General features: G+C 43.4%; 1 protein-coding gene across 2 annotated transcripts in view; it reads right to left on the reverse strand.

Moving 5' to 3' along the window:
* The window catches only part of GAREM1 (GRB2 associated regulator of MAPK1 subtype 1), a 105,385-nt gene extending 85,630 nt beyond the window's left edge, over positions 1 to 19,755 (reverse strand). Inside the window, exon 1 of one of the 2 annotated variants that reach the window (XM_075084939.1) lies at positions 19,284 to 19,755. In XM_075084939.1, coding sequence (XP_074941040.1) covers positions 19,284 to 19,404 — 121 coding nt within the window. In that variant the 5' untranslated portion in view covers positions 19,405 to 19,755. The remainder of the gene's footprint in view (positions 1 to 19,283) is intronic. The other variant, XM_075084940.1, reaches the window with a different exon arrangement.
* Positions 19,756 to 26,635: the final 6,880 nt, after the last annotated feature.

A 26,635-nucleotide genomic window follows, 5' to 3' on the forward strand; every position in this document is an offset into this window, starting at 1 on the left:
ATACTTGCATTGTTTTTTCCCCCCAAATAAAAGATCGAGAAGCAATGAAATATCACATGCAATTCCCCACCCTTTCCCAAGTTGCCTACACCTTTCCAAAATATGAGTCAAGTTTATTCATAATATTGCCTGAGACTAAGAAGCCCATGATTCGCTAACAGCACCTAAACCCTAAATAAAGCGTCAACGCCCATCCTTGCCTTACAATAAAAGCCTCACACCTCTGAACTGAAAAGTTAGCTGGTATGTTCCTACACAAGCAGTCCTCCTATAAGCACTGCGACCACAAGGAGCACTTGGGTTACTTCATCATGCATCACCGAAGCAGAACTGCAACAGCTATTCAAGTGTTCATTGTAACTAAAATGTGTTACCATTTTTTAATTACATTATTCCTTCCTATGCAATTCCTAAAAACTACAAATATTGCAAAGCCCACTATTGTTCAAGGCCAATTGCAGAGGGAACATTGACCCCAAAAGAAAAATTGTTCACATGTTGATACAGTAAAAAAAAAAAAATTGCTTAATAAGATTCCCATGCTTATTAAACACCACCTACATTAAATGTCAATACTCTAATAATTCTTTCCAGTTCCAAAACTGGATCACCCACATATACGAAATCTTGGCTCTGTCATTGTAAATACTCCAATCTCAAATTAACAGTTAAAAACTGTAGCAAGACGGAGAGCAGGATACCTCAATCCACAAGTGCGGAGATGAGTTTCTGTTGTCACGTGCTGCTTTTCAGAACCAGATGAGAAAACAGTAGTTGGCTACACGCGGGGATTGAGTTTGTGTATGGTAATGCTGCAGCACAGAAGGAAGCTCATTTCTTTTTGAGATAAGCACTGATCTCCCTGCAGGTTGTTGCTAACACTTACTTTCTAAAGATACACACTTTTATTTACTTTAACATTTCACGATTTCTAAATGCCCAGAGTAAAGCCTCAGGAGTAAAACCGAAGACTGGTCAAGGTTTGAAGGGTCCGAGCACTCCCACCTCCTTCTGGATCAACAATTAAAGCTTGGCCTGTTACAGTCCACAAACAAAAATTCACGCAGGTTCCACATATTCTGATTCAAAGACAGAAGTGACTTTTCAACACCAACCACTAAAGAAAAATAATGAAAAAAAATGAAAAACCCACACTTTTAAGGTTCTCCTCCTAGTACTGAGAAACTAACATTCAAGTCACTGCAAAATGTGCAGACCAACATGACTCATTGACTCACAGAAACTACACTGCTAAAATAAGCAGCAATCTACAGGAATATAAACGCTTTATAATGCCACACACTTTGTCATCTTGGCTAGGAATCTGCATCACTGCCTTAAAGCATAAGCTTTGTGTCTGGAGACATTAAAATAGTAGGTAGCGAGCAATTCAGAGAAAGAAGTCGCGTACAAGGTTCCAGCAACGTAACGGATTCCATTTACACATGCCAAATGAACTAGATACCATCTCTTGCTGCCAGGAAGATGGTTATGGAGACATTCCTCTCATCTCATTCATCACAGAAGCCTGTAAAGTGAGCTTAATGCTGTCCTTTGCACATCAGTTCAAGCATGTAGAATTTGCTCTTCCTGGAACAAAAAGGCTTACAGAAAAGAGCTAGGAGCTCATGAGAACTTAAGATGGCTTTTGCGAAATAGCTGGTGAATAAGACGCCCGTGAAACCCCAGGGAAAACTCATCAAGACTTTGGGCCATGTGTTTTCGTTAAGCCTGAACACCATCTGCACGCAGGTAACAGATGCCATACAATTAAGTGCATCACCCAGCCTGCCTTGGTCAGTTAAGTAGGTGGAGAGTTTAATTATTCCATCTAATGTCCCACAATTGCATAACATATCATTACATAGGAAAATCTCAGCAACATTAAAAATTATTTCAGTGGGTACTCAGCCAAGTACCTACAAAACCACAAAAATTAATAACTTCAACTTTATCCCCACTTGAGCTTGCACTAACATTTGTTAGGAGTGAAGGGTTAATTTGTGGAACAACAAAAAAAAAAAGTGGTTCTCTGGTCAGGTGAGCGTGTCTGCTGTGAAGTAGCTAGGAAGAACTGTCAGCATGTGGCTGGTGTTACTAGGGAAGGCTAGTAACCAAGGTTTATTTTGCAACAACTGGAAAGCAGAATGATCAGAAGCCAGAAAAAAGAAAGAAGTGAGGTTCTTATTTATCATGCTATCATCGCACTGAGGAGCCTTACTTACACAGTATCTGCTTCACTGGACACGCAGCTTCACTGGACTTTCCCTGGCTGAGGACCGAGCAAGCCATGCATTAAGATACACCTTAGTATTACCCTACAGCATCAGGAAAAACAAAGCACAGTGCCAGCCAGTATGAAATGATGTTATAATCTATTATTAAAAAAAAAAAAGACGACAGTATTATGGACTTCATGGCTCTGTGCAAAGAGATGTTTCAGGTCAGAGGGAGGTCACACCACTAGCACAAATATAAATGCCAGCACTTCTTTTCCACTCCAGAAAAAGGAATCTACAACCCTGTACACCAGTCAACTAGTAAAAGCTGTCTGGTTTTTGGAAAGGCCAACTTGTGTTTCTGCAAACATTTGCTAGTCACATCGCTCTCACAGATATAGCACCGTAAGATGAATTCAGTTTCAACTTATTGGAAGGTTCACAGCAGGTAAAAGCTGAAGCCAAGGCCTCCTATCAGCACAAAAACTGAAGCTTCCCCATCTGAAAATGGTGAGCCCAGGGCCTAGCACTGACAAGACAACATACCTGAAGAGCCCCCACACAGGTCAGAAACACCTGGCTGTGCTCAGTGAGCACCTACTAACTGTGGGCATCACGCACACTAACTTCAGACAACTTGGTCTATGAGCATCACAGGTACCAGCAGCCTTTTCAAGGTAGGCTTTGTGGTATCACCAAGTGTTAAAACCAGGCTGGGTACCACAGCATCCTTTTGCCTTACAGAAAAAAAAGTAAAAAAAGTATCATAACTCGGGGCCATTCTCATCTGGGAATTTGTGTTTCCTTTCACTGGTGGGCTTATCCTTTACACAATCTTCAAACAGCTCCCAACACTTTGGTTCTTGTTCAGCCAGTTGGTTGTTTGGGCTTCTGATCTCTTGAAGTACAAGACAACAAAAAACAAGGTGTAACCACCCACGGAAAACCAGCAGACAGCAACTCCTTGCTCCATACAAAACAAGTAAGCCAAAAAAGATCAAAAAATCCCAAACTGTTAGCATGGGCAAACCTGGAAAAGAACTCCAAGTAGTCAATTTTCCAGTATCTTTGAGGCTTAGCATCTGTTTTATTGGAGTGTCAATTCAAAGGGCAGTGTGAATTCTTCCACTCAGGACAGGACTGCGCTCCTGAATAGATCTCTCCAGTTTTAATACATGCAATGGACGAGAAACAGAAGAAATGAGTATGCAAAAACTCAGTAGAAGACAAAACTACCACACTCTGTTTGCAAATCAAATACGTGCAGCGCTGTCATAGATGACCTGACAGCAGCTGTCATCAAGGGGAGGACAAACAAGTGAGCAAATGCCCCTTTACCCCTAGAAGCGTGTACTTCATCTAAAGCCATCGAGTGATTTCGCTGTTTCAGGCAGACAAACTGCAACTGTGTATGGGACAGCTTCCATCCAACTTCCCATCTACCACAATACTATTCACACAATCTGTCACCTCCAGCACTCACTCGTACCACAGCAGCAATGTCTTGCTGGCAGAACAGGTGCCTCTTCTCCTGCAGGTCATTTCACTAATCCTTAAACTTTATTCTTTTATAATGCTGAATTTGGAATTTACATTTTGGGGGAAGAAACACAAAGTTCTTGTTAAGTCTGAATATTCAAATCAGGATGATTTATTTTATTTTATAATTATTTAGCACGTCATGCAACCTCTCCTCATGACAAATAACTTATACCTGAAATCTGAGGGAGGGTGGAGGGAAGAAGTCTTTTGTTTTCTGCATGCTGCATCACACTCTGGAGTATCTGTTGGGTATTTATCTATGGAGACATACCTCAATGAATGTCAAGGACTAATAAATATTAAATTAGGGTGGTTTGCTTGCTTAAGCTTTGGCACTGTACTTGGTTACTGAGTCAAATATCAATGAGCTGTTCATTCTGCCAGTGCTATTTCTTCTGCAAAAATATAACTTGCACCGGTCTAGGATGTAGGTCAGAGGAAAAAGTTCATTAGGAGGAGAACATCATCTGAATTTTCCACTCTGAAGTAGCAGTGGAAATTTGTATGGAAAAAATTCACATCCTTGTAACGTTCCTTAACAAAGGAAGGAAAGAAAACCCTAGAAATATTTTGTTACATAAAGAACCCCACCTTGTAGCAATATTAATTAACATTGGATCTACAAGGATTGAAATTTTACGGGGTTTTTTTTGTCACTATGACTGAACAGATGCTTGGAAGAGTTACTCTTGCATAAAATGCCTAATGGGAGTGAAGTAAAGAGAGCGGGTAATTGCAGAAAAGATTACTACTACCGAAGAAAAACCTGCATTGAAAGCCTTCCCATGCTGTCAGTCTCACTTTGTCATTCCAGACAGACAGAAAAAAGGCTGATTAAAAAAAATTAGTTAGCTTATCAGACAAACTTCCTTGTTTAAAGAAAAGCAAAACAACTTGCATGGGGGTGTATCATGCAAAGTCTAAATACAGACTGCCAGTGAGTTAAAGGGTAAATATTGTAATTTCTAGGAGCAAATATTATAGTTTCTAGAAGCAAGATGGGAAAAAAAACCCAACCAAAACAAACCCAACCTACGTTAAAATTTAAACATCTCAGGGCTATGAAACGTACTGTACTAAATTTTTAATTTAAAGTGGGCAGATTCATTAGGAAAGCCTGACGGTGGTCTCATCCGACTGTCTGTGTCTGAACCTAGTAGAAAAGATGAAAGCAGAGGGCTCTGGCCCCAGCTACACAACCTTTTGAGCTTGCAACACAAATATCTGGAATAACAATTGCAGTTATACCTGGGACTGTTGAAAATCAACATCACTTTTCAGCTTTCCTCTTCCTTCTCAAACAATGTGCCAAGTAGTTTTAAATATGTGCTTCTGTTTAATTGTTCTATTCCTGCAGCACATTCATTTCTGCTGGTTCCTATTATCTGGATCAACCAGTATTTCTGTCATGATTCAAACTGCAATCAAACACCCCTCTCTCCAAAGAAATCCAAAGTAATATTGACTTGACCTTCCATCAACTGCATAGACTCCACATCTTTCAGTGGATGCAAGGCTTCCCCTGACAGCATAAGGATTTGTACTCATTTTGATTTTAAGATGACTTATATTCTTCCTTCCTTTGCCAAAAGCAAGAAAAGGGGAAAAGCTGCAACTAAAGGAGGGAAGATCAGGCAAAATTAGTTGAAAATCTTGTGTGCTGTCTCTCAAATTAAGATTCAACCAGGTAGTCTTCAGAGTTGCTTTTTACACCACAACAGAGTTTAAAAGAAAAGTTGCCTTTTTTAAAAATATATTTATTTGAGCCACAGGAGAGCCCAGGCATGGAAGCCTGCTCAGATTGTGCCTCACAAACTCACCAAGAGTTTCAGACCACCTCTTTGGTACACTGTTGCAGAGACCATGTAGAAAATGCCCACGAGATTCATCCAACCCCGTCCAGCCCAGGCTGAGACACTCAGCTGCCCAAAACTGCTCATCTGCAGCTAGGTCTGTTACCAGCAATTACACCTGCCTCGGCCTCGGACAGTGGAGGGAGAGACACTGAATCTTCTTGCAGCTGCAGGAATAGCTGGGGGAGATGCATCTACCCAAGTAGTTTGCCCAAGATTACACCTCTCCCCACTGTACACCTTTTTTCCTTGGATGAAACAACTGTTGTTGGCTACAGCTGGCCAGGCTGCAACAATTTGCAGTTGCATCTGAACGACAGGGCACCCAGTTTGCTTCACCGACCCTACCTGCTTAGCAAGGAAGGGGCAAGGACAGCGTTACCGTCAGACTGCCTAACATCACCACTTGCGGTACTTTGTGCGTTGACGTAATCCTTCAGCCTCACAGCACTGTGATCAAACTTTGCTCTGGGTGACCATTAAACATTTCACAATCAAGAGAAAGGAGATAAGACTTTATTTCTGCAGTTTCCAATCCCTCTGCAAAAGCGTGATACAATCAAATTGCTTCAATCCAACTGACACTGAACTCGAGCTATCACCCACTAATACCTAACAAGAGAGCAGAGACTCCCATCTCCCTATTCTTTTTACGCGTGCCAGCAAGAAGACAGATTTATTTCTTTAGGATTAGCATTTTGCTATTGGAATGACTGGATATACCAGTACTGTTGCAACAAATCAGCATAAACCATAATCTTGTTACAAGGCTATGGGACAGATTAATCCACTGAAAAATCCAGTTTGTTCCAAGACAAGCTTCTCTCTAGCTGCAAATACAGAGACAGCATCTCAGCCAGTCTTCAAAAAAAAAAAAAAAACAACCAAAACCTGTTTGACCTACTCCAGGAAAGAGGAGCACAAATATTTTAAATAAGCACTAAGTGGAATTCTGGTGGCAATGCAACTGATGGTAAATGCGCTGCTGACTTTAGCTATCTCAGAGTTTGAGCCTTGGTATCTTGCTTTCTTTGTGTTCATAAGAAAACTATTGGGGTGGGAGGGGTGGGGTGAGGGAAGAGTAACACACAGATTTCATTGAGCTTTATTTGTGTTTGTTTCAAGCCTTCAGAACAAACACTCCAGAATGAGAAACCTTACTTTTTATGAACTCAAGCCAAACAAGCCAAAACACATCTTTCAACACAGACTGCTCTCCACCCCCACACAGGGGAAAAAAAACCATTCAGTACAACAACATCTTAACATTTGCATTCCAAAACACAGTAAGTTTCTGCTGCTATCCTAATTACTCTTTTTATTAATGTTGAGCATCATCAGATGTAACTGCAGATTTAGCTGTAAGACTGATCCAACAGAACAGTCAATTAAGTCTTGGCAGTTCTTTAAACTGCTCTGATACCCTGGACCATGTTGATTAGTGCCAATTATTTAACATGGTATCTTATATTTGAAGGAAAAAAAATGAAAAAAAAAATCTTTGAATCACTCAGTTGAAAACAGATTCTATGGAAGAAAATTTTCTGGTTTTGAAGTCACTCAAGATCACAAACCTAAAGCGTTAAGAATAAGAGCAAAGAACACCAAGTTTAACTACACTTAAAATGATCACAGGTTAGAAATATTGAGAAGGATGAAGCTAAATAACTTCTCATTGCATGCAAGAGAGGTTCCAACCTAGTTTACTGTTACCATAGAGAGAAAGGAATTTTTATGCCAGTCTCATGTTTAGTTTATTTTCCATTTTGAATTCTCATGGCCAAAGATAGGGGGGGAAAAAATTTAAATATTTATTTGCCCTTTGCAATCAAGGCACCAGGTCTGGAAACGAGGAATCCAAAGAGCAGCTTTCATAAGCAGTCTGGTAGGTACAGATAAAGAACGACAGAGCTAGACCAAAAGAAAAACACAGCAGCGATGAGACTTCTGAGCAGCCTGCTACCATCCAAATCAGCTCCTTTAAATACTTCATTAAGGGAGCCAAGGTTTTCTTTCATTAGAGGCAAGCATTCCTCATGCTAAAAAGCTCCTGCTCAGATGTATCTATAAATATTGTGAGGTCCACTGGAGGATACACTTCCAAGTGCCTGTTTACCATCAGGTGCCTAGCTGGAGAAGCTTAATACTTAGAGGTGGGAGGTCAGCATTTAGCATTGCACTACATGCTTTTACTGGTTTCCTATTTATTTCCAAGCACAGACACAGAATGGTTGCTTTAACTGATAAAACTGAAGGTGGCTACACACCTCAGCTGCTGCAGAAGTCATCTGTCCCCACATGCAATGGCTGGGAGTCTGGTCAGGAAAGTCTGGCTAAAGCTCCCCAGATTCAGGATGCCAATGAAGAGAATTGTAACCCTGCCAACCTCATGGATTTAAGATGTAGAATTTGATTCTAGATTGCCCCAGCAGACAGAAAAGCAGCCTATTCATTCAGACTTTTCCTGGGCACAGCATGAGAGCTGGGGAGCTCTCATTGACAGTTATTTATAATTAGATGGTATTTTAAAATAGCATCCAAGTAAATATGCTCAGTCCTCTCATCATATATCCCAAGTCCTAAAGAGACACTGTGTTGCTTTGTATTCCACAGCAGTGATCCCTGTTTGAACTTGGGGCATCTTGGACAAGCTCCCAATTAAAAATAAAGCAGCCCAAATGCAGTAGCTGCTCAAGCATAGTTTTCTTTGGCTTTAAAAGAATTCATCATTACACTTTAATTTGTCTCTGATTTTTATTTTTGCAGCCTGGGTTAAGGATGGACTAAAAACAGCTGGAAGCGAGCAGAACTTCAGCTCTGCTCTGAAGTCGGGTTGCCGGCTGGCTGCTTGCCCAGCGGCCTGGCCCATCTCCCCATGCCCTCGGAGACCGTGCAGGCACTAATTGATTGTGCACACACAGCACCTGCTTGTCAGGGCTGCCACTGCCTTTGCATTTGAGCTATGTCCATCCTACCCCTTTTGCTCAGCCTGGAAAAAGTCAAATATCACTAATAAGCGGATAATGCCTCTTCAAACACAGGCTGACAGCATACACGCACAGAAATTTTGGATGTTCAACTCTAATTAGGCACCTGTTTGGTTACATCCTGGTACAGTAAGAGTATCTGAGCAACATGAGAATACTAACAAGAGGAATGCAATCAAAGCTGCACCTAATTCTTTTCTGATCAAGAACAATCCTAATCCTGAATGCAATTTACTTCCATTGTTTCAGCGAAGTCTACACTTCGACTGGTAAGGTATAAAAAGAATAGCTTTGTTTTTAATAAAACATAAGGGACAAGTGAATAACACCCCTTGGACAACATTTTTATTGCCTTAAGAAGGCACAAAGAGAAAAAAATAAAACCCCTCCTGTGAAGGGGAAAGCTTCTGCTTTTGGTGAGCAGCATGCAGAACACAGAGCGAAGAAAAGCCCATCATGCCTCATTTTCCCCTTGAGGGCACATTATCTTTGCCCACAGGCCATTTGGTCTTAAGATATTTTTTTATATATTGACAGGAACCCATTTGACAATGCAACCCATAAAACATGCAACAGGAATTATCTTTTCCTCCAGCTTGCCCTGCATTCAGCTGCAGTGGTGTTGCAGCTTTGCTGTTTGTCTACAGCCACATCCTGGGTTCAGTGACTGCAATAACACCCATGTTTAACTAGTCACATTTTGTATTTTCATATGGAACCCTATCATCTCTCTGAGGCACATATGCTCGGATACTTTCTATAGTTTCCTGCTATGAGTACAACGTAGCTTCACATTTGGAGACTAAGACAGAAAAAAAAGTCTGACCATAATGAAATTACATAAATGCAACTGAGATAAGATCTTAGATATTACCCAATATGCGTGGTTATTGTCCCCTTCAAAGAGGAAAAGAGGCATTTTGACTTTTTAATAAATAGAAGCCTGAACAAAACCGTTAAGCAAGCAGGAATAATGTAGTGTTTTGGAAACCTGTCTTCCAATAAGGGTATATACATAAGATTCTCCTTCTGGCTAGTCATATCATACAAAAAAATGGACAAGGATTACCATTATCCTTACAAGTACACAGTATCTCCACTCACTATACGTAAGTCAAGCAAGCCGTCAGTGCCAACTGACAAAAGGAAGCATCACATGCAAAGACTACCCATTCGCGTTTGAGTTCTGCCGGCAAAACTCCCTTTACTGAGGTTAAACAAAACAGCACGTCAACAGCAAAGCATAAGACTCCACAGAGGGAGATCCCATGTTTTCCGTACTGATATAAACCACCTCTCTGCGGCGAAGCCCGGAACACCTGTCTCCTTCCAACAGCAATGCGTTGCAGTTCCAATTTCTGGTCTCAGTGACCAGAAACTTACAAGTCTCTAGAAGTGTCTGAAATAACTTTACCTGCGTGCTTTCTCACCTCTGGTAGCACATGCGCAGCCACCACTCCCAGTACACACACAGCCAAACATCATGCTGCTGTCTGGTCCAAGAAACACCCTTACTTCCTCCAAGTTGAGGTAAAAGAAGAGGGGACGGAGAGAAAAAGATAAGAGCATGGAGGGATGGAGAAGCAGAGTTTGCACAAGAGCTGTAAGAAGCTGGAGGACAGGACAAGAACACAACAGCAACCTGCCAGTAATGCTGGAAGAGGTGGAAGGAAGGACTATCCTATCTGAAGGCAAGAAAGGCTGACAGAAAACCAGAAGGAGCTCCTTGCACTGCTCCATTCTGCTGGGAATGAGTGCAGATAACTTGCAACACCTACCGGAAGCCCACAAGTGCAGGACAGTAGCCTGGGGATGGACTGAATGATGCAGTCTGGAGCCAAGGACTCCTTGAATCCAACCATGCCCCAAAGGGAGACACTGAAAAATGCATCAGGAAAGCTGGGCAAGAAGAAAACATCTGTGCACATGAGCCTTTCTTCTCCCCCTCTTAGATGAAAAGTTTCCTTCATCTTCCTGCCCCAATCTTCCCTCCTTTCATCTCCAAAACGGTGAGGTGCCAGGAAGCAACAAGAAGAGTCAGTGCTTGCTTTTAGTGGGGCAAATAAGTAAAATTGCCAGTTGGAACAACAATAAAAAAGCTGCAAACAGAAAAACACATGGGAGGGGGTATCCAACCATTTGTGGACTACTTTGAAATAGTTCCTGGAAGTAATTTAGTAACTGAGTATTTAGACTGTGTGACTCTTACAAACCCAGCTGCAAGGCAAGCGTGCTCTGTTTCAGTCCAGCAGCCCAGCTCGCTTCAGTGCTCAGCAGCAGCCACAGGAACACGACGAGCCAGGGATGCTCAGATAAGATCAGCAGGCACAATTTTGAAATGACTGCTTAGGGTACACATAAGGACCTTCCTCTGCTCATACCCTCGGGTCAGTCTTCGGCACACAGTCTCTCCCTTCAGGTCAGTGCATAAGCAGCTCAGGGTGGTTAATCTCTAAACTATCTCCAACTTAGCCCATATCCTTCTTGCACAGGGGAATCACATCCCCCTGCACAGCCTCACGTTCAACACCTCACCTCTGGAGGACACACACCCCTGCACTGCACCCCGGCCAGTGCTCCCCCAGCGTTTGCCTGGAAACCTGAAGGCCACCGAGGTACATCCTCACCCATGCCACATATGTGTTTTGCCATGAAAGGGCAGAGACAACAAGCAGAGCAGCACATGGCGCACACTGGCCTTTCGAAAGGGGCTTTTAGTCTCTTAGCTTTTCTTCCCCCAGTTCTGACTGTAAGGGGAAACTCCTCAACATCCTCACCGTCACCACTTTGCCAGAAAGATTTCCCCTGCTCCTTTCACAAATGATTGCACCATGTTGTGTTTTACATAATATTTACATTTGAGTCACTAAGGTTCAGCCCTGGGATGAGGCAATTCCAGTATCAACTTCATCAGGTTGGGCTTTCAGGCATATTTCAGCCTCCAAGACTATATTTAATTCTTTATCCTTGGTTCTCTTCAGGAGCCCAGTGACATCCTCCCAGGCCATGGAAACACACACAAGTCTGAGTTCTCCATGATTACAACTTGCACCAGTTATAACACCAGGAAAGAAAAAGCCAACAGAGAAAAAAAGCCCCTTTTCAAACAATTTTGCATTTCCTGAAGGTCTGTACCTCCCAGAAGCTCCAAGTGACCTTCCTCACCACAACAAGATATGCTGCTTTTCATGGTGAAATCACCATCCACTCCTCTGCTAGGAGCGCATCAGCTCTTGCCTGAGTGTGCATATTCTGTGGCCCCTGGCACGGGGCTCCCCAGGCCTCCCGAACCCACAGCTCCAGCAGCCCTCACTGGCCACTTTGGGTCTGCATGGCAGCCTGACCCAGACACTCAGCGTGCCTTTTGCAGGCTCAGGAGCATCTCACTCCGTACAACAGGCTTGGTCTGTGAATGTCTGTAGGATTTGCCAATCCTCGGTCCCCACCTGCAACCTCTGTAACATCTCTATGCTTGTTTCTCCCACCGACAGTTAGCCACTGCAGTAGCTGTCAGTATTAATGTCTTGTACAAGCTAAATGCAGTTACCTCCCTCCTCCCATCCTTCCCCACAGACACTCCACTGACCTCCTTCTGAAGGCCAAGGTTCTGATCACTCCTTTGTATAAACTGAAAGCCAAAGCAAACTACAGCATGAGGAGGCTGGACTCCAAACCCTTCCCACCCCCAGGAAGACATTTCAACCCCCAGCACGCAGCAACGAGCCTGACAGGGTGATAACACCGTGCTGCAGCAGTACAGGAGATACCGAGACAGAGCAGCTCTTCTTGCTGATGCAGTGCCTTTGCCAAGTGTGCAGGTGCTCTGGCAAAGCCGAGATATTAACAGTCTTATGCTGACGTGCACAGCACCACAGAGACTGCAAAGCAGATGTGGCCCCGATCCTCAGCACCCTTCAATCTGCTTATGCACCTCGATTTTACATTTCTGCACTAGGCCTTCAAACTGGCAGATCTGGCTTACAGGTGAACGTGCCGTGAAGTTAGCTCCACAAGCTTTTCATACGGTAAATGGTATGAAAATCGTAGACCACAAATGCTAAGTAAAACTTGTTCCAAAGGAAAGCACCATTAAAAATTTCAGGCTGGCTGTGTTTTATGAAGGTTGGTTTTGAGTCATATGCAATCCACATTAAGATGATGAATATTTTCCTATAGGGGAGAGACTTAAGCTTTCCTAATCCAACCAACTTGTTACTCCTAATGCCAAAAGGAAATACAGCAACACCCATGCCCTTCGCTGCTGACAAACCACCACTGGAATGACTGGAACACGCTGTAGCTCTTCCCACAACTTCCATCGAATCCTGGAGCACCAGACCACATTGTCAAATATCCTCCAGCACTTCGTCTTGGCATAATCCCTGGAGTTGCCTTTGCTGGGCTATTACAGGGAGTGCCAATTCACGTAATAACCGAAGCCAGGAACACCTAGTCCCAGAACAACACTTACAGACAAAGCATAAAACAACAAAACCCTCCTTTCCTATGCTAGACTTGTACCATTCCTTACTACTGTATCTTGCAACAGCAGCATATGATCCATCACACCACATTTGTTTTAAGATGAAGGGTTTTACTAACTGTTCAAGACACCTTAATGCCTTTGATTTTATGTATACCTTGTGCCTTATCTGCAAGCTACATATAATTTAAATAGAGAAAAAAAACGAAAGAAAGCAAGCAAGCCAAGGCACTAAGCTTCCTCTAAGACTTTATCCATGGATTTAAAGCTACAGAACTTGAATTCCAGTTAAGAAAAGACTAATGGTATTTCACCTTCCAATACCTGAACTACAGCGTTATGCAGGAAGAGTTTGTCCAGGTACCTACACAAAGCCTTCACCTAACAAAGTCAAAACATTAGAAATTGACACAAAGAGATGTAAGTTTCACACCTTGTATGGCAGAAAAAAAATGAACATTTATTATGTGATAAATAAAGCAAGACAACTAAGTTGCGTCTTAGCAGCTCTACCGCACTACCCAGGGTCCCGTGCAGTGCAAATGGCAGACTGGTTAAAGAACATGCAGCACACGCTGTTGTACATTAAATCATTGCCAAACATGAAGGAAGCTCAATGAAATAATGGATTTTTAGGTGTAAAACAGGTATGCTGCTGAACTCTATATGCCTCACTGGAAGCCTGTGCTGCTCCCGGGAATAGGTGTTGCCAAGTTACTGGCCTCCATCTCCAGGAGGGCACTATAATCTTCACAAACACCATTCAGTAGCTGCAGATATTAAATGAATTAAAAGCTTTTTCACTAAAATGTTTCTGGAACGCATTTCTGCCAGCAGGGAAAAAGAAAAAAAAAAACTACCAAAACAAAAGCCCAGGAGCAGCGGTTAATGGCAACCTGTCAATTGGTTTTTTTTCTATCAAGAGAACTGAATGAAACAGCAGACCACAAGGTAAAGGAGGAAAGAAGAGGAAACAAGGAGGAGATGCTTCTGAGATTATACTTTAATGGCAGAGCACACAGTACAAACAGTTCGAGTTTCAAAGCTGTTCAGCATGTAAGGAAGAAATCAACCCATGTGGATATAGTGTATCTTGAGGATTTTTGCCTTTGAATCAGAGACACTTGTCTGTCTGCCCAATACATGAAAACTGTCACCTACCACACCACTGCACACAACAGACAGCCACACCTAGAGTGGAAAATCAGACCACAGCCGTTGCCCCGGGTCTGAGCATACCTGAAACCTCTTTCTTGGTCCACTCGAAAGCTTTGCCCTACCCCCACATGATTCCTTTTAAAGATTTATTCAATAGCAGACTACTGAGACACTCTGCATTAGCTTCTCGAAAGAAGGAGGTCATTCAAGACATGTGAAGCACGGATAGCAGCATTCAGGCCTTAAAAGAGTAAGTCTCTTTGTAGTTTCAAAGTATTGTTCAGCTGCACAGATAACCCACGTTTGTAGAGTGACGCAATATGAAATTTTCATTATGTACATGGCCACGCTGTTCTATTGAGTACGATGTTCTTTGATAAGCTGCGAGGGTGCTCGGTTTCCAGATATTTGGAACTGGAATAAGCCCTACAGTAGTGTGCTGCAGGGACAGCTCCGAACGTGACTGGGGTAGACGGGCGTCACCATGAGAAGTTTTGAAATGGGAGAGAAAAAGAGAAGCTGAAATAAAATCTCTTCATCCCCAGGAGCAGTAGCTGCACAAACTCACTATTCACCCACTGCCAATATTCACAACAGTTCACTCAGGAGTAAAAAAGAAGAAATCACCCTTTCAATTTGTTACCTATTTTACAAATTTTTTTTTCCCCAGCTTTATAGCTGCTAATTCTGTCATTTCATCTTACAACCACCACATATTTAAAATGCACAGAGAAGAATTTCCCTTGGAGTCTTAGTGGTTCATGGCAACCCATTATCTCCCTTCCAGAAAAGTTCAGCACAGTTTTCCCACCACGCACAGTAGGGAATCACTTTTCTATGAGTGGAGGACAAGTGCCACTATGCTTGATCCCAAGAGCACCAGTTTCCATAGCATCTTTTTCTTTTTTTTTTTTTTTAGAGAGTGTGTATAAATACATTTATCCCTTGTGAAAAACATAAATAAAATCAGAGGACCACATCCCCTCTTAATCCCAGAAACTTTAGTGTCTGTATATAAGCTGTGAATTTCTGTGAACTCTGCCAGTTCATGCCGAGTCTGTGAAAACTACCTACTAGCAAAGTCTGCTCTTCACTTGTGGGAACACAGCAACAGCGGCTGGGGGGAAGGGAGTCCAGCTAAGAAAAAAGTACAGATCCTTGGAGTCCAAAGGGAGCGGCAAGCTTATGAAGAAGAGCTCGGCCTGAAAGTCAGCTCTATGCAAAGCAGTACTTTCTAGATCTTAACCTTGACAGCATTTCTCTTTTACCCTTAGAAAATGAATTACCAGAAATTTAAAGCCCCAAGATAATCACGCACAACATCATTTCACCAGTAGCAATAAAATGCAGTCAAAGCTTCACTTTTAGCCTTTTCTACCGATGATCTGAAGACAGCCAACCCAAGCCTCACACTCATCCGTGTTTCCTCAGAGACCGGCGACGCTCACCTTCTGCCCTGTTCCAACAACCACGCTCCGATAAGATCTCTTTCTGCTGTGGGTTCCCAGAGCAAAATCTTTTCCCCACTGCACCTGGCCACAAGCCTCTCTGTGTCACTGGGGTGGGATTCAGCTGTGACAATGCAGAAGAGGATGGCAGGGGGGGTGAGAACAGGAAAAACACAGCACAAAGCTCGCTCCTCTCTTGCTCTTTGAGTCTTGCTTATTTTCATCTGAAACAGCCCACTCAGTGAATTCCACAGCATGAGATAAAGTCCATTTATTTTCTTCAGTATAGTGGTTAGTGCTCTCCTAGCAGTTTTTTATTTGAGTTATCCTCCAGAAATATTTAAGACGTTATATATGTTGGAAATAAACCAATAGAAAGAACATTTGCTGCCCCTCAAGAGTGACAGCTTTTTTTTTTCAGTCTATTTGTTTCATTAATACAACAATATTCACCAGCAAAATACTAGAACACATGAACAGAATAAAACAAACAAAACTTGACTTAACAGCATCCTAAAGCATAACCTGGAACACAACTAAACAGTCTTAAAATTTCATCTGAAAAACAGATGTTGACATATTTAGCATTTCTAGATGGATAAGGTAGGCACTGTTGCCTAACTACTTCCAGCTACATCTTGATGTAACGACATACTACTTCCTCCTATTCCTCCTTTATCCCATGCCATGAGGAAAACCCCTCCCTTCTTAGCAAAGGACCAAATTTAGTGTGCATGAATATTTCATAACATCTTGTCAAGAAATCAAACTGAACTACTTAAAGGCATTCTTCCAGGAGCTGCACATGCAAACTCGAAGAATAAAACTGCATTCATCATACCCATTCTCCCCCTTCAAACTGAAAGCCCTGAAGGTGAAGCAACAGTGAAAAACTGGATTTTGTGTGGGTATAATCTAAGAATATTATCCACCGACTGCTGAACTCCATTAAGAAATGTAGAAATGACACAGTAAGGCTGGCATCTTCCAAAGAAAATACATCTCCAGCTTTTCAATCCTCTTCTACATCCTGGTCCTCCAGAAGAAACAAATTCTGGCTTTCACAAAACCTCACGATGACTGAAACAAGCAGCCTAGAAACAACTGGCTTCTACAGACAGAAGCCAACCACAAAGTCAGAAGGTGACTGAAGACAGACATCTACAGGTGGTTTGATTTCCAACAGCACAAAAGACATGCAGCTTCCACTGATCTGAAAAGGAATTCAGCACTTAAAGAAGTGACGAGGCCATTCCTGTGCAACAGAACCCTGACCCATCAATGATTATCTGCAGGCTGTACCTGCACTGATGTGGAGAAGAGCTGCATCCTGATAAAACTGGCACAAGATGCTACTTTGTTAACAGAGGTAGCCTTGAACATCCTGAGCATTGGATAACACACATTTAGATTGGACTCTGCTTTTATTTTCTCCAGTATCGCATCAAGAAGTTCTCCGACAAAGCTCCGCTTGTTAGCTTTGCAGGACAAGGATGCAGAGCCACCATCCACAGACAGCAGGTGCTCCAGTCATTTCCACATACACTGCACATTCGCAACTTTCCTCCTTTTGGAGGCCACGCACTGATTCATGGTTGCTTTCTCTTATTGCAAGACAACCTCCTTTGGAAATAGAAAAAGCATTCTCTTTGTACCACCAAGACCATGGCGTCTGTGTTCTTTATAAAATATTGATTTGTCTGCCATCTGTAGTCCCAGAAGTTAAAAGGTATGTCTATACAAGTAGGTAAAAGCAGACCCAAGAGCCTCTGTCTGCGCGCTGAACTGGCCAGACCTCAAGCAGCTCAAAGCCAAAGCCCTTAGTACAGTGCTATAACCTGAGCTTGCCTCCTGGCAGGGTTTAGTGCGGGACTGAACCATTACTCACAGGAGACCTACACCAACAGCTGCCTCACGTCTGGCTATCTCAGGGCATGGGCAAAAGAGCTCAGATCTGTTTACATCTGCTTGCCCGTGCATATGCTTGAAGTGTGGCACATGGGACAAAAAAGCCTTTGCACAAAGTCTACATCATCTCCGTCTCCCCAACAATTATGGGATATTCCTGTCACCAGATCTGACACAAATCCAAAAAAAAAAAAATTACATGCTTCAAAACCCATAAACTTTCTCTACCCACAAAGCTTTTTCAGGTCCCTTCCAATGAAGCAAGACAAGAGGAGTGGGGAGGTTGGGAAGTACAACATGCAGAGAGGGAAATCAGTAAATCATCAATACATACATCCTGTTAAAGCCTGAATCACTGCCAGGAATCTCAAGTAAATTGACAGCCTTAAGAGCAGTGACTGACTGGAGGCCATCTTAGCTGTTTCTAGTGACAGAAGGTATTACCACGAGGAACCCCTTAACATACCAGCTTTGCCTTTCTCACAGGACAGTAAGCATTTGACTGTATGAAAAACAGCCAGCTGCCGTTAAAAAGGCAAAGTAGCTTTTCTTTAACCTGCTCCGGAGCGCCAGCCCTGGGGAAACACTACAAGGGAGGGGAAAAGTACTGCATAATCAAGGGACAAAGTCAAAAAACCCTCGGCTTGAATCATCACTGGATTATGGTTGTTACAGTTAAGTAATAAACCAGTCCTGGTCTTGACCTGCACACCAGGGAGTAACAGAGCGTGATGCCCATGCTCGGTTTTAACTTTTCCAATCAATACAAAACTTTTATAAGAAAACTGTTCTATTATATTGTGTAAGTACGAGGTGCCTTCATAAATTAACGGATTGAAAATCTGGAAATTATTCCCAATTTGTGAATTATCTTCTGCATTCCCTTAGAGACGGGGGAGTTGGACAGTTGTCACAGAGCTACCACGCAAGGCACATTCACACTGTTATAAAGCAGCTGTCTGAGCCTTTATAAAAAATTCCTTGTATTTCCACAGTTCTCTGTGCTGAGACATTACTTTCTAAGACACGTATCTAGGAAAGGTAAAACACTGCTGTAATAGCTATTCTGTCAGGCTCGTTTTTTATTTCCTGGAGTAAGTAAACAAAAAGCTGCAGTCTTGGAAACTGCAGGTGAGCACCCAAGCGAACAGTAATAAAAAGTTAATCTGGAGACTGTAAAGGCTCCTTACGTTACTCCTCTTTTTACAGGTCCGTGGCTTTTTTTAGTGAAGTGTTACATTTGGGATATAGCCCGCTCGGCTATTTAATATCCCTTCTTATTTGGCCTTGGTGCAGCATCACTTCATCACAATATTGGGTCTCCAGTAAGGAAGGCTGCCTTTCTGCGTTTCAATTCGAGGCTGCGAGGACCTGTCTGAGGGGCAGGCAGCTGGCAGCGAGCAGGCTTCACCGAGCACCCCCGGACACACACGGGGGGGGGGGGCGGCGGGGTGTTGCCCAAGTATTTTGATGCAAAGCCGCGCACGGACCCCGATGCAAGTCGAAGCCTTGCACCGGCCCCCGGTGACGGCGGATGCCGGTGTAGGGACGGCACGGCGAGTCCTCCGCGGAGCCGCGGGGCTCTCCCTCCGGCCGCGGGAGGAAAGGGGGTGCAGCCGCGGGTCTGACAGCCCAGCCCGCCCCCGGAGCGGCCCCCGCCCGCCGCTCCCCGCCGCCCCACGCACCGCTGTCCAGCCGGGCGATCTGGGGGAGCCGGTAGGTGCTGACGAGCAGGTCCAGGGGTACGGCCACCGCGCTCCACTTCACGTCCTTGAGGCTGCAGCCCAGCGGCGGGCCGGGGTCCATCTTCCCGGCCCGGGGAGGGAGGGAGGGAAGGAGGGGAGGCAGACAGGCAGCAGCGCCGGCGGGGCTGCAGCCGGCGGGGAGGGGGAAGGAGGGAGGGAGGGAGCCCGCCTCGCTCAGCGCCGGCCGCCGCGGGACATGCCGGGCTAGGCAGAAGGGGAGGCCCGCCGGGCTCCTGCGGCTGCTGCTGCTCTTGCTGTTGCTGGTGGTGGTGGTGGTGCTGCTGCTGCTCCCGCCGCCCCCCGGGACCGGCTGGGGCCGCCCGCCGCCGCCGCGCCTGGCCCAGGAAGCGCCATCCCAGCACTGACTAATCAACAGGGTGCGAGCAACGCCTGCGCAGCTGCCGCTCCTCCCCGCGCCGAAAAGGAAAGTGCCGGGCTGCCCGCCCGCCCGGGAGCGGGAGCTGCCGCCGCCGCGCCGAGCCTGTCCCTCTCACTCCACCCTCCGACCGCTCGCCCGACGTGCAGCCGCCCCGCAGCGCCCCGCCGGCCGGCCCCGCAGGTGCGTGGCTGGCTGGCTGTCCGTCCGTCCCTCCGTCCGTCCGTCCCGACCGCCAGGGCTGGGAAAGCGCGGGGGGACGCCGGCAGCGCGCCGGCGGGGTGCGGGGTTTAATGGCCGGGGGCTCGGGCGTCCCTTGGAGCCCATCGATTTACATGTGCTGCTGCACAAGGGGACGGAGGTCCGTCCGTCTGTCCGCGCGTTTACATCTGTAGATAAAATGTCGCACTTCGTTTATCAAAGCGATTTGGAGCAAGCGGGTTGCATGGCGCCTTCTCGCTGTTTAATTTAGCGAAGGAACTTCGCCTGCACGATTCATCCTGCATTAGAAAAAATCCAATTAGATGGCAACTTTGATTACATCTTTATTATTTTAGTTTCCACCCATGAACCGTGGATGGGTATTTAAAGCGTGAAGAGCGGTGCATAGAAGTTAAAGGAGAGTCTTCGAGTTACTTCTGTCGTCGTTACTGCACGTGCACGTATTAACATATACTGTGTATTCGAGGGCCTTCAGACCACAGGAAAATTTAAAATCGACTACTAGTTCTCTTTTTAAAGTGGCTTATGCGATGGAGTCTTCCATGATGGTCATATTTTATTTAATGTTACTGTTTTTATGCATTTTTATCTCCAGACTGCTAGGCTGCAGAACCTCTGGGAAATTAAACCAGAAAAACTAACTCCTGGGTGGTTGCGTTGTACTGTGCTTAAGTTTATTTTGTTCACTTTTGTGTCAAAACAGTTTACTTTATTGCAGTAAACTTGGCTACGTTTAAGGATGGACTGTTGACTGGAAACATAAAAGTGCCTTCCAGTGATTTGCGAAACGACGGAAAACATCCACAGCTAACATCTCTCTTCAGGCTCCATCTTCCGCGGTATCTACCTTTGAGACTGCTGGGGATGGCAGAGATCCGGGAAGAGCTGCTGCACGAAGAGCTCTCCTGCCGCTCGCCCTGGCGAAGGGGCCGGCCGCTGCCGCCCGCCTTTGTAGCTGCTGGTGCCAGCAGCACCGCGAGCGCGAGGAGGGCTGAGACAGACACGCTCTTGTTCTGCTCTGCTGCAGAGACTGGGACTTTATCCATGCTCTCCAAGATGAAACAAAGACCGTGGCAGCCAGTCAGCACAGAGGGTTACAGAAAACCCAAGTTATCTTGCTTTAAGTGGTTCTGTGTTGGTCTGAACCTCATCCTCATGTGGGCCCATGCTTTAGCTACACGGTTTGGAACTGGGAATTCCCAGCACTATGGAAAACCTTCACTCTCTACACCCAGCCATGCCACTGTTAGACCCTAACTACCAGAATAGTTAGCTTTAAAAACACGAAACCGGATTTTTTTCAAGGTAGCTTCCCTTTTATGAAGTCCACCAAATGCTTTGAACAACTTCAGTGAATTAAGCTATTGAAGTGCAAAGTAATATAGTAGCTAAGAGCATTATTGCTGAAATACGTAAAACAAAAGCATGGTTTTAACTCGCTCAGGTTTGATGAGGTTATTGGGTGCAGTGTGTAAGGCAAAGCAGATCAGGTCAGACTGGGGTTCACCAGGACTTGAAGCACAAGTCTGTCAAGAACTGCTTTTAACCGCTGTCTTGGGTACCATTAATTCCAGGATAGATACCATCTCACAGCGTATGCTTCTCTCAGACAGCATGCACTTCTGCTGCGTGGGAAGAAATGCATTTTTCACACAGAAATAGTTACTGCTGATTATTCTTTAAAGATTTTTTCATTCTTCAGATGGTTTTAGATGTCCTACGGCTTTTAAGTCTGTCTTCATATAACCATGTTTGTGTTCTCTCCAACCACTGGAAAGCCAACCCACTCTTACCCATCCTACTGGAACAAGACAGGTTTTTAAAAAGTGTAACTTTTAGATACTATCTAAATTTCATTTAGTTATTTCCAGGCAAAGAGACCATAATGCTGCAATGTCTCTCTGGAGCTCATAGAGTGACTTTGTTATGTGTCCTAACTGTACTGTGGCTCAACCTCCTTGAAATATACTCTAATATTACATACACAGTATTCAAATCAGCAGCACATACGAGACTCAGACAATTCCTTGTTTTAACCGCACCTTATGTATAATTAACACTTTAGATATTATCTCTGATGTCTAGCAATGCCTTCGTCCCTTAGTGTGATCTCTTACCACAGTTTCCTGCTGATGCAAAATGCTAACGAAGCCGTCAGACCTCGAGAGGAATCCCTGTGAGCAGATCCACCTCAGGACCAGGGCCCCAGTTACACATCTTAGTTTTTGTGTATGTGCCTTTCAGGTGGCGGTCAGAGGCAGTCTTTATGCATCAATAGCAAATTGTCACCAGAAAACTATAAGCAGTGGCAAGGGGACTCACAATAATGCCCCAAATCATTCCTAAATGCATTTTGAATTGACTGTCTTTCATGTTGATTTCACCACACATTTATGCAGCAGGCTGTAAAATCTCTAGTATATATTTATTCCATTGCCAATAAAATTATTTTTAAAGCATTTCAGATCATCATCAGTTCATACCTATGCTAACATTTGAAACTGAGCTGTTCACAAGCTGACTTTAGGATGAATCTGGTAACATGCTTTTACACTGTAGTATGCGTGCATCAAATAAAACTCTCAGCCTTCTACAGTAAGTTTCATGTGAAGCCATCGTAGTCAGTATTTCTTTAAAAACCCCTGTGACTTTGCAATCCTCCTTCCTACATGTGATTTGTCTTTATACCAAAGGCCTGGTTTTCATAATAAATATTTACAAGTCCATTGGAAAATAACAGGAGACGCAGTGATCATTTCAGAAGCAGATCCTAAATACCTACCTTCCCCTGAGTGAAAGGGGAAAGAGAACAATGCATTTGATAGATCTAATGTCTGTGCATCTCATGTTTTGAAAGAGAACGCTATTCCTGTCTTACTGGCAAAATCCAAGCAATCTTTGCTCATGCAAGGTATTCTAAAGAGATCTGAGGGTCTGGTGTTTACCTCGACCTTTTACCTTCTATTTCACTGTAAAAGGTGTCCTCCTTTTGCCCATCAAATCCCTTATTTAACCTTTATTTATTCTAAAAATTCCATCTATGGGAATTTGTGCAACACTATCATCCAGCCACCTTTGGAGAGAACTAAATGAAGATCATGTTCTCAACTTACATTGTCTTTTCTAGTTGGGAAAACGCCTCCAAACACAGAGTGTTGCAGTTTAGTGGGAGGTTTCTTGGTCCTTTCTAGGGAGGAGTGGTGGGTTTTCCCCAGTGGCACACTCCTGGGAACGTAGTCCACAGCGCGTATGCTTTCAAAAGGCAGGTGTTTTGCTCCAGGAGAGCAAAAGATGCGATGAGGAGAGTGCTCCGGCTACCTGGAGTGTTAGGTGAAGCACGCTGCATCAAGTAGCAGGCGTGAGGCATCCTGCAAACACTGCATGGGAACCTAAATATTTGCATCTCCCTAAGGTGGGCCAGTGACTGATCATACCTAAGCCACAAGAAGTAGAAAACACTGCGAGAAGGAAAAATGTATAGAAGAAATTCCTATATTTGAAATTCTGATTTGTTATACAGAGAAGAAATTAAAATTATGAACCAGTCTGACCCTCCTTTATCTATTTTCACTGTTAGAAAGAGGAGGAGGAACTAAATGGAGACTTAAACTCAGAGAACTAGTAGCTAAACTTTTGTGAGCTCAGGACAGCTTGAAGTTCATCAGAGATCCACTGCTGAAGGCAAAACTGCAGAATTTGATCTACACAGAGGAAGGAGAGGAAGTGAAATAAAGACTAACTTGGCTGAATCATAAGATCTTCAATGACCTGAATGAAAGTAGAAAGTAGGTCAAATTACTAAATTATGAATAACTGTATAGACTATGTATGGACAAAACCAGAAAGATAAATTCCCAAAATGTTAGAAAATTGGATTTAAAAGATAGCAACCATGTTGGAAAGATGCACAGTGAGAAGACCAAGGAAAAAACTGGTCTGTAATTCCATAGAGGGGTAAAATCTATTTAATCATCATCTAAGGATTGGTGATGCTGGGATGCCGGTATCTTTAATGCCTTTTTTAACCTCAGTCTTCAATTTAAGAATACAGATTAAGAATACAGTGACTTCACTGCTAGCACCACTGACAAAAGTCTAAGAGCTTAGGCTAGAAAAATTAAGAAATAGACTGGAAAATACTTAGGTAAGTTAAAGATTTTTGGATAGACTGGACCCGATGAATCTCCCATAGGGTTCAAGCAATGTTAGAGCTGCTACTGATTATATCCAAGAATCAACAGAGAATGAGTGAGGTTCCAGAAAACTTAAAAATGATTGCATCTCTCTCAAAGGGTAAAAGGAAAGAGGTCTACAAGCTGGTTTCTCCTGAACTTCTACTACTAAAAAAATAAAATCAACAGGTAATCCAACCATTTGCAAAGAAACTAGAAGATCGGAGAAGTAACAGCATGAGTTTGTCAGTAACAAATAACACCAGATCCACCTAGTCTACTATCAGATGGTAACAGACTGCATGGGCAGAAAGAGTGAGGATCACAGGGTTTCATATAATGTGCTCTTAACAAAAAAAAAAACCACCACCAAACCACAAAACCCAAAACAACTGAAAATCCATCAGTCTAGACAAGTATATAAAATGAGTGCAAAATTATTTGGAAATAATTGGTACCCTCCAGCTGAAAAGATACATCGAACGGGATTTCACTGAGATCTGTCTTGGATTCAGAACTATTGAGTACTTTCATCAACATCTTTGATGGCTAAACAGAGCACACTTATTCACATTTAGAGACTGTATCTACAGGAAGAGGCTCCAACTACACTGGAGCACAGCATTATGATTCAGAAGGATCCTGGCAGATTGGAGAAACTAAAATGTCACCGAATAAGGAGAAACAGAAGGTTTTACACATACAAAGGAATAATCAACTGCACAAGTACATACCAGGATAAAAAAGCAGACCTTCAGAAAAGAGATTACGGATCACAAGCAGTCCTAGGCTATCTTGCATTATGCTGATGCTGGAATGCATGAATAGGAGTATCAGAAATAATATAATTAAAAAAAACACTTCAATCTAGCCAACTATTATTATTTAAACCAGAATAGTCTGCTCAGTTTTCAGGTCTCCACTCCAGCATACTTGAGAACCAACTCAAAAATATCAAGAGGAGAGAGACAAAAATGGCAGAAGACTCTGAAAAACCGAACTACAAAGGAAGGTAGAAAGGACAGTAGCTCTCGGCCCTAAAGAGAAGAGAGAGGGCAGGCAGAGGTGTTCACCTACATCAAGAGGAAAGGGAGACCCTGCTTTCCGTGGGTACCGGTTAGGTATTAGGAAACTTCCTGCTTGCCAAACCAGTTAGGTAAGGACTGTGCACCACTTAGGGAGACCCTGAAATCTCCATCACTGCTGTTCACTAAACCTGCAGGGACAGCTGATCTGAGGCTGAGATAAGACAAGGACCTACACCGCCTCTCAAAGCCCCTTCCAGCACTATTTTCTTCCTCTGCTACGTTTGTAACTAAGGCAGGGATTATCCTTTGTTCCTTGTTTTCAGATTTTGCTCTGAACGCTATCTTAAGTGACCGGCCACGATGAGTAATCAGGAGCGGCTGTAAATACATAGCCCTTCCCATCCCTTTGCACCCCTTCTGCAAGCACACTAAATGGCCTAGTGGCACAGTAACCTGGCAGTATGCTCAGGCACATTAGGTCTCAAGTGCTTCAGAAAGCATTTTCAGTTGAGCTCACTGTCTCAGTACCAAATTTAATAATAATTTGATATTACAACAATCTGCTAACAGCCCTCAAAAAAGAAGCAGACATATTTTAGGAGGGTAGTGACATTCCAGAGCAATAAGCCAGTGGAGTTTGTTACTCTGATGTGCTGGGAGAGCTCATTTTGCACAGTAGTATTATTCATTCACAAATAGTGATAAAAAATTAAATAATCAGCAAGAACCACATCTCCCAAGCAAAAAAAAAAGTAATAAAAATACAATATAACTACCACAGTTCTTAAGATTCACAACTTGTGTTTGCTTTGTGCGTGTCCTGCAGGTTTGATTTGTGTTTTCTTTGCTTTTGATTAAAGAAAAAGAAACTGGCATCCTGATTCTGCCCTCATTTAAAATTAAATGAAATCTGATAACTTCCACTGAAATTGAAGATATTACATACCAGTATAAAACAGATCTAAATAAGCAGGATCAGATACCTGGTGTATTTCTACTTTAAGAAAATAAATATCTCTCAACATCAAACAAGCACTGCATACCCTTTTAATACTGTGATCTTCTATGACAAAAGGAACATTTGAAAATGCAGGTATGCTGCTAACACCTGCATGAATTATTTTACAGAACAAGAAAAGTTTATATTAGCAAGATAATTATTACTGGATCCATTCTGTTGTTCTATGTTTTCTGCCTTCTATGGAAGGTTCAGCAATGTCCTGATCATGCGTAGGGCTTATTCTTTTCTCTCAGGCCTCACCTTTGCAGCCTCCCTGTTCAAGGGTATTCAATTAACACACAGGTTTCTGAAACGGATATAAAAGAAACAAAGCCAGAACTTCCCAGAAAATTATCTTAGGGGACTGCAGCTACTTAAAGAGATGTTATCAGGTGGATAGCGTAAGTGATTTCATGTATCAGAATGTTGCCTGTGTGATGATGTCAATGTTCATTACATTAAAATCTGGTATAAATAACACAGGGAAAAAAAAG

Source organism: Phalacrocorax aristotelis, chromosome 2 (assembly GCF_949628215.1).
Source record: "Phalacrocorax aristotelis chromosome 2, bGulAri2.1, whole genome shotgun sequence".
NCBI classification, from domain to species: Eukaryota; Metazoa; Chordata; class Aves; order Suliformes; family Phalacrocoracidae; genus Phalacrocorax; species Phalacrocorax aristotelis.